Consider the following 12,230-nt stretch of genomic DNA (forward strand, 5'->3'; position numbering starts at 1 on the left):
AATCTCAGTGCAATATGGATCTCAATTCACTAGGTCTGAATTTCTTATTTGATTTGCTTATTTATTTTTGAGATAGGGCGTTGCTATGTTGCCCAAGCTGAGCTTGAACCCCTGGGCTCAAGCGATCCTCCTGCCTCAGCCTCCCAAACAACGGGGACCACAGGCATAAGCCACCACACCTGGCTCTGGAGTGTTACAAAACCTCCCCAGGTGGCTCTAACATGCAGTGAAATTTGAGAGCAAGTGTCTTTTGATTATAAAGAATAAAGAATGCTGGAGCCACATAAAATGCTGGGGAAAATGAAAGGTCTCAGGGTTGAAATGGACAAGCGTGTCCCAGATTCAGAGGCCAGGCCAGACAGCAGGCTCCTGAAGACCTGTGACCCAGTAGTTAGGGGATCAGGTATCCATGGTCCACAATAGTAGGGGCCTCCTCCATGTGGTTCTTCTCTTTTCTCTCACACCCACCCCACCCCTCCTGCCAGGTTCCCCAGATGATCGGGCCCCGTGACAGTGAGTGTGGATTGATGAATGGGAGGAGGAGAAACTGGGATAAAGAGAGCCCAAGGTGGCCGGGTGCAGTGGCTCACGCCTGTAATCCCAGCACTTTGGGAGGCCGAGGCGGGCGGATCACTTGAGGTCAGGAGTTCGAGACCAGCCTGGCCAACATGGCAAAACCCCGTCTCTACTAAAAATACAAAAATTAGCTGGGTGTGGTGGCATGTGCCTGTAGTCTCAGCTACGTGGGAGGCTGAGGCAGGAGAATCGCTTGAACCTGGCAGGTGAAGGTTGCAGTGAGCCAAGATCGCGCCACTGCAAAAAAAAAAAGAGAGCCCAAGGAAGGGACCTGGAACCCACTCTGGGACAACCCCCAAGGATTCTGTTTGGTTCATCAAATACGTATTGAGCACTTGTTATCTGCCAAGCACTGAGCTAAGTCCAGGGACCCAGAGATATGAGTAAGATATGACTGCTGCCGTGAGGGAGCTCACAGGGGGGACAGCATGTAAATGAATACTTATTCTATTATGAGAAATAGTAGGAATATGGCCTGGTTACTGAGGGGGCCCGAAAGAGCAATTTCAAGGGGATCAGGGAAAATTTCCCAATGGTCAAGGTGTGTCTTGCAGAAAAAGTAGCAGTTTTCCAGTTAGATGTGGAGTGGGAGGAGGAACCCAGGTGCTTGTGAAATGCCATGGCCCATTGAGGGAGCTGGAATTCTTTTTTTTCTTTTTTGAGATGGAGTTTTGCTCTTGTTGCCCAGGCTGGAGTACAATGGCGTGATCTCGGCTCACCACAACCTCCGCCTCCCGTGTTCAAGCGATTCTTGTGCCTCAGTCTCCTGAGTAGCTGGGATTACAGGCATGTGCCGTTATGCCCAGCTAATTTTGTATTTTTAGTAGAGATGGAGTTTCTCCATGTTGGTCAGACTGGTCTCGAACTCCCAACCTCAGGTGATCCGCCTGCCTTGGCCTCCCAAAGTGCCGGGATTACAGGCGTAAGCCACCGCACCGGGCCCCCAGGGAGCTGGAATTCTTTTGGTGAGGCTGGAGTACAGAGCATACGCGGAGCATGAGTAGTGAGAGGAACCGGGAGGCCAGGCCAGCTCCCGGGGCCTGTCACTGCAGCTGACCTTGGATTTCATCCTGCAAGGAATGGAGGTCCATTCAGTAGTTTGAAGCCAAGGAGCAAGCATTCAGAGTTGTGCTGTTTTTTGTTTTTTGTTTTTTGCGAATGAAGTCTCACTCTGGCACCCAGGCTGCAGTGCAGTGGCGTGATCTCGGCTCACTGCAGCCTCTGCCTCCCTAGTTCAACCGATTCTCCTGCCTCAGCCTCCTGAGTATCTAGGACTACAGGTGCATGCCACCACACCCAGCTAATTTTTGTATTTTTAGTAGAGCTGGGGTTTTTCCATGTTGACCAGGCTGGTATCGAACTCCTGACCTCAGATGATCCGCCCACCTCAACTTCCCAAAGTGCTGGGATTACGGGCGTGAGCCACCGTCCCCAGCCCAGAGTTGTGTTTTTAGTGGATCTGCCTGGGTGTCATGTGGCAGAGGGGTGGAAGGGGACACTGAGGCAGCGGGGAGACCACAGCAGTGGTCCAGGAGAGTTGTGGGGGCTGCAATGAAGCCAGCAGGTAGCAGTGAGAATGAAAAATGGGGGGTGGTGGGAGCCGCACTGAGGAGCAGATTTGATGGCCTTGACTCACTGGCCAGATGCAATGGATGAGAGGCAGGGCAGGGATGAGGCGAGGCAGGTGAGTCGCTGAGGGTGCAGTGTAAGGGATTCTTCCCTCTCATGGTCCTGCAAATGCTGACCTGGAGTGTGAAGGAGGAGCCTAGGATGGGTTTAGGTCTGTGGCAAGGCGATGCGGTAAGAGGGGAGATCATTAACCAGGAGCGCAGGCGGCTGCAGTGTGGCAGCATGGACAGCCTCCAGGGCTCAAGGCCTCTTCCTCCTGCCTTGGCCTCTGAGGCTGTGTGGGGCTGGAATGAAGCTCGTGCCTCTCTGGCGGGCCCAACTTGCTCAGCGTCTTTGGGTGACAAAGCCTCACACAGCCCATTCCTTGACCTCCCGAAAGCCACTGTTAACCCCTGTCTGGCTGTGTTCCCAATGATGTGGCTCTTACAGGTGGTCTCCTGCTCCCCAAGTCTGACAGCACCCCCTGCTTTGAGATCCCTCAGGCAGGTCAGCTGTTTCCACTGGGAAAAATTCCAGTGGAGAAGCAGCCAGCTTTTTCCACTGGTTCAAGGTGATTTCAACCTTCCAGGAGGCCCATGATGAAGCCAGAGGACAACTGGGTACCCTGGGACAGCACCTTCTTCTTATTTTATTTTCATTTTCTAAAATTTCAAATCGGGCACCCCCCCAAACCAGAATAGGTTTTGAGAGGCTGCCGACAGCACCCTCTTGAAAATACATTTTATGTAGTCACAGTTTACACAAATCTGACATTATTTCAGCTTCAGATTCCAAAGCACTGACTAGGGGCTTTCACAGAGTGAGACTGGGGGTGCGAGGTTCGAATCTCTCCTCTTTGCTACTCAATAGCTGCATGGCCTTAGGCTGGTCATTCTCAATGTCTTCATTTATTAAATGGGGAGGAGAATAGTCCCTCTTAGGGAGGGATGGAAACCATGGTGTTTAAAGGCTTAGCTCAGCATCTAATAGATACTAAGCGCTCCGCAAATGTTTGCCAGCCATCCTGGAACATAGGTGGTGTTCAATATTGTAGATGACAGACCTGAAGGGATTAATTTGCCCAAAGCCTCGAGGTAAGTGGGTAGAACCAAGTCTTCCCAGCCCTCTCCAAAGCTCCTGCTGTGCTGGGCCCGTGCTGTTCCTTCTTGCTGTGCAGTCTGCTCCCTTTGGCTTTTCTTCTGCTTTCCACATCAGCTGAAGATTTAGACCCTTTCCTGCTGCCTGTGTTGAGAGCTGTCTTCCTGAGTTGGAAGCCAGTTAGCTAAAGGCTGGGCTACCTGGTGACTGTATCTTATCTTTCCCAATCCTCAACACCAGCTGGGTCCTGGTTGCCAGGATTAGGTTGCCACCCCCATCCTCCTCCTAGCCCTGGTGAACCAACCTTTCCTGTGTACCCAAAGCAAACAGATCAGTTGCCCTAGATTCCCCGAGGGGCATCCTCTCTGCCTCCCTAGTGTTCCTGCTGACAGTAAGAGCCTTGTGCTGGGACCTGAGACACTAGAGGGGAAAACTCCATTCTCCCTGAAAGCCACAAGGCCCCATCTGGGACACATCTTGTGTCCACTCCCAGAAGGACCACAGAGCAGGGAAGCAAAATCTCTCCAGCTAGCAATGTTGTGGACCCTTTGCAAAGCCCACCTCCCAACCCCTCTGTGTCCCCAGGCCATGGAGAGCAAGCTCCTCATCGGGGGCAGGAACATCATGGATCACACCAACGAACAGCAGAAGATGTTGGAACTGAAGAGGCAGGAGATTGCCGAGCAGGTAGGGCCTCCAGGTGCCAGGTCCCCTTGGAGAGTGTGGCCTGCAGCTCATGTCTGGGAGGTGCAGGGCCGTAAACCATGGTGGACTCTGGATCTCTGGAATTACAGTGCTGAGAATCTCAGACATGCCACCCTGGGTCCCACAGGTCTACTAGCCCAGGGTCTTCCCTTTAGCAGGGGCGCTGCTAGCTGGTGGGCGAGAGGACGTGATAGCTCTCCATAACATCAGCCTCCACAAGCCACCTGGTACTAATTCCTGGGCCTTCCACAAGGTGGTGTGAGTTCTTTGCCAACTGTATGACTGTTTCCCTAAATCATCAAGAATCACAATTTGTTGGTCTTACCAATCAACCATTACACTACTTGGGGAGGGGGTGAGGCAGCTTGGAAGGCAGTGTGATGTGCCTCCATCTGTGTGACTAACGCCTCTGGAGTAGGCCAGCTCTTAGGGGCTGGAGTCTCCATCCACATGGGGCAGAGCCTGGCAAAGGCATGGCCCTGGGAACTGAGAGAAGGGTTCCCAGGGGCTCTGCAGGATTGGGTGGGAGCAGTGGATGTGGGCCATGGGCCATGGTGAAGCCAGGTCCCGAGACAGGCAGAGTGAGCCAGTCCCCTGAGCTTTCCTGGCCCTCCCGAGTATGCACTGCTCCTTTGAGCCACACTGCCCGTCCTTGGCCTAGAAACGTCGTGAGCGGGAGATGCAGCAGGAGATGATGCTCCGGGACGAGGAGACCATGGAGCTCCGGGGCACCTACACATCCCTGCAGCAGGAGGTGGAGGTCAAAACCAAGAAACTCAAGAAGGTGAGACGCTGCAGCAGAACCGGTTAAGGTGTGCTGGAGGCCCAGCAGTCTCTGCCCAAGGGGTGTATGCTTCAGGGACTCCTCCCCATTTGGCTGGAACTGCTGAACCCCTGAGTGACATGGCTTGGCCTCGGGGGTGAGCAACAGGGGGAGGCAGGAGGCGGGGGCTGGGGGTGGAGTAGAGCCTTTTCTCCTGGGCCAGGGTGGGCTATGACAGACTGCAAACTCTGTCACTTGCAGTATCCAGCGTTACCATCTTCATGGTCCTGGGTGATTACCCCGTTCAGTGTCACCAGTGAGTCACAGTTGGGATAGCTGGGCCTGGAGCAGGGCCAGGGGAATACAGAGAGGCTGAGGAGGAGACTGGAACCCCAGGAAGCTCAGGTGGGGAGCGTAAGGCCCTCAAGGACATGTCAAGGGATGAGAATAGCCGCTCACCAGAACCCTGCAAAGCCCGTGGCAAGGGAAAGACATGTACATGTGAGGGGGGTCTAGGGCAGGAAGCAGCAAAGCTCTAGCTTGGATTCTGGGAAAAACCTGGAGGCCCTTCGGGGTGGGTGATGTGGCTGCCCAGGGGCAGGCCTGGCAGAGGCACTGCCACTGTGGCAGTTACCACGGACCCAGCCCTCAGTGGCTTTGGAGAGGAGCAGGATGGCCATGCTACCTCCACACTCCACTTTTGAAAGCCCCTGAAGAGACTGGAGTGGGAGGGGTCACCTTCCAAACTCGTTCAGGCTTCCTGCTTCCTGAGCTGGGTCTCCAAATGAGCCCCGGGTCCTAGTTCCAGCTCTTCTATTGGCTGGTTGTGTGACCTTGAGCAAGTCTGTGCCTGGCTTCCTCATCTATGAAAGGAGGGTATTGGACCAAAAGGTCCCTGGGGTCCCCTCCCGTTTGAACTTTCCACGATGCTGATAGCAGCTGAGAAAGAGCAGGCAATGGTCACAGGCCTCAGTGAAGGAGGGCGGGGCACCACTTTAAATAGCCCAGCCCAATTCGTGGTGGATTGGGCACAGCGGGGAGTTCAGAAAAGGACCCCCAGCCTCATCCTGGGCTGAGTCGGTAGACTCTGAGCCTGCAGCCCTGTGGCCCAGGCTGGGTGACTGGGGCCTCGTTGCCACACCAAGCAGCCTCTGAGTGGCACCTGTCCCCACCCAGCTCTACGCCAAGCTGCAGGCGGTGAAGGCGGAGATCCAGGACCAGCATGATGAGTACATTCGCGTGCGGCAGGACCTGGAGGAGGCGCAGAACGAGCAGACCCGCGAACTCAAGCTCAAGTAGGGCCCGCAGCTCTTTTCTTCCCGGGTCCCCACAGCCAGCCATCATTACTCAGGCCTCTCCTCCCCTAAGGCCTCATCCTGACTGTCTCCTCTCCCATGAGTCCTTTAGGAATAAAATGCGTCTGAGGGCTGAGGGATGGGCCCACGTGCTGGAGTTTCTTCTACCTCCTCTGCCTGTATTTGATGAACCCCTCAAAATGGACGCTAGGTGCTGGCCAAAAGTAACTCCGAAGGCCCTGAGGCTACCATCTTTGCATAAGAATCAGTGATTTTAAATTTTTTAAAAATTATTTTTAGGGCCGGGCGCAGTGGCTCATGCCTGTAATCCCAGCACTTTGGGAGGCAGGTGGATCACCTGAGGTCAGGAGTTCGAGACCAGCCTGATCAACATGGTGAAACCCCATCTCTACTAAAAATACAAAAATTAGCCGGGCATGGTGGCGCGCACTTGTAATCCCAGCTGCTCAGGAGGCTGAGGCAGAATTGCTTGAACCTGGGAGGTGGAGGTGGCAGTGAGCCGAGATCATGCCACTGCAATCCAGCCTGGGTGACAGAGTGAGACAACGTCTCAAAAAAAAAAAAAAAAAAAAAGGCCGGGCGCAGTGGCTCATGCCTGTAATCCCAGCACTTTGGGAGGCTGAGGCAGGTAGATCACGAGGTCAGGAGATCGAGACTATCCTGGCTAACACGGAGAAACTCCGCCTCTACTAAAAATATTAAAAATTAGCCGGGAGTGGTAGCGGGCGCCTGTAGTCCCAGCTACTTGGGAGGCTGAGGCAGGAGAATGGTGTGAACCTGGGAGGCAGAGCTTGCAGTGAGCTGAGATGGAGCCACTGCACTCCAGCCTGGGTGACAGAGCAAGACTCTGTCTCAAAAAAAAAATTATTTTAAATTTGTTTTAAAAATTATTTTTTAAAATGTGTGTATATAGTAGGTGCATATATTAATATTGATGGGATACATTAGATTTTTTTTTTTTTGGAGATGGAATATTGCTCTGTCATCCACCCTGGAGTGCAGTGGTGCAGTCTTGGCTCACTGCAGCCTCCACCTCCCAAGTTCAAGCGGTCCTCCTGCCTCAGCCTCCTGAGTAGCTGGGACTACAGGCGCCCACCACCACACCTGACTAATGTTTGCATTTTTCGTAGAGATGGAGTTTCGCCATGTTGGCCAGGGTGGTCTCAAACTCCTGACCTCAGGTGATCCGTCCTCCTCGGCCTCCCAAAGGGTTGGGATTACAGGCATGAGCCACCTCGCCTGGCCACATGAGATGTTTTGATACAGGTGTGCAATGTGAACTAAGCACATCATGGAGAATGGGGTATCCATCCCCTCAAACATTTATCCTTCAAGTTACAATAATCCAGTTACACTCTTTAAGTTATTTTAAAATATACAATTTGCTGGCTTATACCTGTAATCCCAGCACTTTGGGAGGCCGAGGCAGGTGGATCACCTGAGGTCAGGAGTTTGAGACCAGCCTGGCCAACGTGGTGAAACCCCATCTCTACTAAAAATACAAAAATTAGCCGGGCATGGTGGCATGTGCCTGTAATCCCAGCTACTCAGGAGGCTGAGGCAGGAGAATCACTTGAACCCAGGAGGTGGAGGTTGTAGTGAGCCGAGATCGCGCCATTGCACTCCAGCCTGAGCAACAAGTGCAAAACTGTCTCAAAAAAAAAAATATATATATATATACACACACACACACATATATATACAATTAAGTTATTGACTATAGTCACCGTATTGTGCTATCAAATAAAAGTATTTATTCATTTTTCTATTTTTGTGTACCTATTAGAAACAGTGATTTTTCAAGCTGCAGTATTTCTGTAGGGATCCTTTCCCCTTCTTGATTTTCCCCACCTCCACATTGCCTCTGCCTCTTTTTTTTAAATAAATAAATAATTAATTAACTTATTTTTTTTGAGACGGAGTCTCGCTCTGTCGCCCAGGCTGGAGTGCAGTGGTGTGATCTAAGCTTACTGCAAGCTCTGCCTCCCAGGTTCATGCCATTCTCCTGCCTCAGCCTCCCGAGTAGCTTGGGACTACAGGCGCCCACCACCACGCCCGGCTAATTTTTTTTTGTATTTTTAGTAGAGACGGAGATGGTGTTTCACTGTGTTAGCCAGGATGGTCTTGATCTCCTGACCTCGTGATCCGCCCGCCTTGGTCTCCCAAAGTGCTGGGATTACAGGCGTGAGCCACCACGCCCGGCCCCCTCTGCCTCTTGGCTTGTTGCTTCTAATCCTTCAACCCTCACATGCACCACGTGGTCTCTCGCTCACCCATTTTCCCATCATTCCTTCATTCCTGCTCCCAGGTACCTAATCATCGAGAACTTCATCCCGCCGGAGGAGAAGAACAAGATCATGAACCGGCTTTTCCTGGACTGTGAGGAGGAGCAGTGGAAGTTCCAGCCACTGGTGCCAGCCGGCGTGTGAGTCTCTAACCCAGCTGTCTGGGCTGGGGGACTTGTGGGTCCACCCCAGGTCGGGGCTGGTGAGGGGCCTGAGGCCTTGCCTGCAGGGAGACAGATGTTTTGTGGATTGGGGAAAAGATGGGGAGGATGCCCATGGGGGATGAATTTCTCAGGATCTAATTGTAGGGGTCTCTATGATGGAAGGGTGTTCTGGGGAAAAAAGTGTCTCATTGGCCTGGGATGCAGAAAATACCTTGTGAGGGATCTCGGGAGGGAGGAAGAGCATCTCAGCCTCTTGTCAATCCTAGCGAATGCTAACATCTGGCCAGGTCTGGTGAATATTCATTTGTCAGATGCCCGAAATAGCAACCACAGTTAATATTTGCCAAGCGCTACTGTGTGCCAGATGCTGTGCAAGACTCAGGAGACAGAAGATAAATTAGACATGGTCCGAGCTCACAGTCCAGTGGGAAATAAGTAATCAGATCATGATGTGATAGAGCTGTGATCCAATCTCAGTGCGCTCGCTCATCCGGGTGATTTCAGCATTTCCACCTGTTTCCATGTCTTAGCCCTTGGGTGCAGCTGCGGCCATTGGCTGGGTGTGTGGCTCCCTCTGCTGGTGGCCATGAAGAACATCCCAACAGAGTGAGGCCTTGCCCGGCTGAACCATGGGCCCTTAATTGCAAATACATATATAGAGGTGCTTAGGAGGCTGGACACCAATGCACCTTCCTGGAGATTATTTGCTCTCTCTAGAATATTAATGTTAAAATAGGGCAAGAGTCTCCCTAAATCTGGGATGGGAAGCTAGCAAGAGGTCTACAGTTTCTCACTGAAGCATCAGATGCCTACTTGGTTATTTTTTTTTCCCTTTCTTCCTTTTCTTTTCTTCTTTTTTTTTTTTAACAACTATAGCTTAGATGCCTATTTGATCTTTCTTAAAGGCTGATTTTACTTAAGGTGATACCACATAAGTTTGTAAGTGGCAAGCACATGAATAGAGGACTTTTCAATGGTATTACTTTGCACCTACAATCCACCTTTCCAATCTAGGTAGAGATTCTCAATAGTACATCAGCTGTCATAGAGGTTTTCCACCCTGGCTGGAGCTAGAATACCTGCAGAGAGTCTGATTTAAAGGGTCCCAGGTCTTAGGTTTTGTGATTCTGCATTTGAAGCCAGGCTAGAAAACCACTGCTCCAATGACATTTGCCGGAGTTGGATGCTGGCGAGGCTTCGCTCTGAAGGGTTATCTTATGCTTAGAAAAGTTCTTTCTAGCCGGGCATGGTGGCTCAAGTCTGTAATCTCAGCACTATGGGAGGCTGAGGCAGGTGGATAGCCTGAGGTCAGGAATTTGAGACCAGCCTGACCAACATAGTGAAACCCCATCTCTACTAAAAATACAAAAAAAAATTAGCTGGGCGTGGTGGCAGGCGCCTGTAATCCCAGCTACTAGGGAGGCTGAGGCAGGAGAATCGCTTGAACTCGGGAGGTGGAGGTTGCAGTGAGCCAAGATCACGCCATTGCGCTCCAGCCTGGGCAACAAGAGCAAGACTCCATCTCAAAAAAAAAAAAAGAAAAGAAAAGAAAAGAAAAGGTCTTTCTGCCGGGCGTGGTGCCTCGTGCCTCATGCCTGTAATCCTGTAATCCCAGCACTTTGGGAGGCCGAGGCGGGTGGATCACTTGGCGTCAGGAGTTTGAGACCAGCCTGGCCAACATGGTGAAACCCCATCTCTACTAAAAATACAAAAAATTAGCCGGGTGTGGTGGCATGCACCTGCAGTCTCAGCTCCTGGGGAAGCTGAGGCAAGAGAATCACTTGAACCCAGGAGGCAGAGGTTGCAGTGAAACTTGCTCTTTCGCCCAGGCTGGAGTGCAGTGGTGTGATCTTGGCTCACTGCAACCTCCGCTTCCTGGGTTCAAACGATTCTCGAGCCTCAGCCTCCCCAGTAGCTGGGATTGCAGGTGCGTGCTACCACGCCTGGCTAATTTTTTGTATTTTTAGTAGAGACGGGGTTTCACCATGTTGGCCAGGCTGGTCTTGAACTCCTGAGCTCAAGTGATCCACCCGCCTCAGCCTCCCAAAATGCTGGAATTATAGGCATGAGCCACTGCACCAGTCCTTAGAAAAGTTCTTGAGTTTAAAGTTTGCAGGTGAAGGAATTTCTTTACATTGGATGTAGTAGTGCCAACAATGTGCTGAACTAGTTGTGGGATGGGAGAGGCATTGAGAAGGTGTGCATTAACTTTTGTTGTTGTTTGAGACAGGGTCTCACTCTGTCACCCTGGCTGGAGTGCAGTGGTGTAATCACAGCTCACTGCAACCTCAGCCTCCCCAGGCTCATGTGATCCTCCTCCCAGCTAATTTTTTTTTCTTTTTTTTTTGGTATTTTTTGTAGAGACAGGGTTTTGCCATGTTACCCAGGCTGATCTTGAGCTCCTGGGCTGAAGCGATCTGCCTGCCTTGTCCTCTCAAAGTTCTAGGATTACAGGCGTGAGCCACTGCGCCTGGCCACGTCAGCTTTTTATTTTGAAAACAAGAATTGCAAGAATAGTATAAAGAATTCTCATATACCCTTCACCAGATTATTAACATTTTGCCATATCTTGCTTTAACTTTCCCCCAACCACTTGAGATTAAGTTGCAGACATTTTGACCTTTTACCTGTACTTCCGAAGAATGAGAACATTCGTGTTCCACAGTGCAATGATCAAACTCAGGAAATTTTGTATTGTCACAATATTATTATATAGGCAATATTAAAATTTGCCAATGTCCTTTATGATGATTTCCCTCCCTCCCCACCTGCAGTCATGCATTTCATTTAATTGTCATGACCCTTTGGTCTCCTTTAATGTGGAACTGAGAAGGGATTTTGACTTGAGTTTAGCAGTTTCTTGCTTCAGAGGAATTTATTCATTTCTCAAAACACTCTGCAATTTTGACTTGACTGCCTCAAGCACATGATCCAGACTCAAAGTGTGGCGGGTGCTTTACCTGAAGTTAGAATGAGCTTTCTGCATAATGATTATGAATTTCCTTCCCTCCCTCCCTCCCTTCATTCCTTCCCTTTCTTCTTTCTTTCCCTTCCTTCCTTCCTTCTTTCCTTCCTTCCTTTCTTTCTTTCTCTCTCTCTTTCTCTCTTTCTCTTTCTCTCTCTCTTTCTCTTTCTCTCTTTCTCTTTCTCTCTTTCTCTCTTTCTCTTTCTCTCTCTTTCTTTCTTTCTTTCTCTTTCTCCCTTTCTTTATTTTCTTCCTTACTTCCTTGCTTGCTTTCTTGCTTTCTTTTTTCTTGAGTCTCACTCTGTCACCCAGGCTGGAGTATATAACTCACTGCAGCTTCCGGCTCCTGGGCTCAAGTGATCCTCCTGCCTCAGCCTTCTGAGTAGCTGGGGCCACAGGCATGCACCACCACACCAGCTAAATTTTTTATCTTTTGTAGAGACAGGGTCTCACTTTGTTGCCTAGGCTGGTTGTGAAGTCCTGGGCTTAAGCGATCCCCCTCCTACTGCCTCCCAGGGTTGGGATCACAGGCATGAGCCACCCCACCCAGCCTGGACTTCCCCTCCTTATTTATGTTATTTATTTATTTGTATTATTTTTGAGACAGAGTCTGGCTCTGTCTGCACTCAGGCTAGAGTGCAGTGGTGTGATCACAGCTCACTGCAGCCTTGACCTCCTGGGCTCAAGTGATCCTCCCACTCAGCCTCCCAAGTAGCTTGAACCAGCAAGCAGTCGCCACCATGGCCAGCT

At 50.9% G+C, this 12,230-nt stretch overlaps 1 protein-coding gene across 2 annotated transcripts in view; it reads left to right on the forward strand.

The window, feature by feature from the left end:
* The window catches only part of KIF3C (kinesin family member 3C), a 55,829-nt gene that overhangs the window by 22,152 nt on the left and 21,447 nt on the right, over positions 1-12,230 (forward strand). For both annotated transcript variants that reach the window (XM_001149366.6, XM_009442167.4), the window contains exons 2-5: positions 3,868-3,969; positions 4,649-4,771; positions 5,927-6,045; positions 8,375-8,491. In XM_001149366.6, the coding sequence (XP_001149366.1) occupies positions 3,868-3,969; positions 4,649-4,771; positions 5,927-6,045; positions 8,375-8,491 (461 nt within the window). The remainder of the gene's footprint in view (positions 1-3,867; positions 3,970-4,648; positions 4,772-5,926; positions 6,046-8,374; positions 8,492-12,230) is intronic.

This window comes from Pan troglodytes, chromosome 12 (genome assembly GCF_028858775.2).
Source record: "Pan troglodytes isolate AG18354 chromosome 12, NHGRI_mPanTro3-v2.0_pri, whole genome shotgun sequence".
Lineage (NCBI taxonomy): Eukaryota > Metazoa > Chordata > Mammalia > Primates > Hominidae > Pan > Pan troglodytes.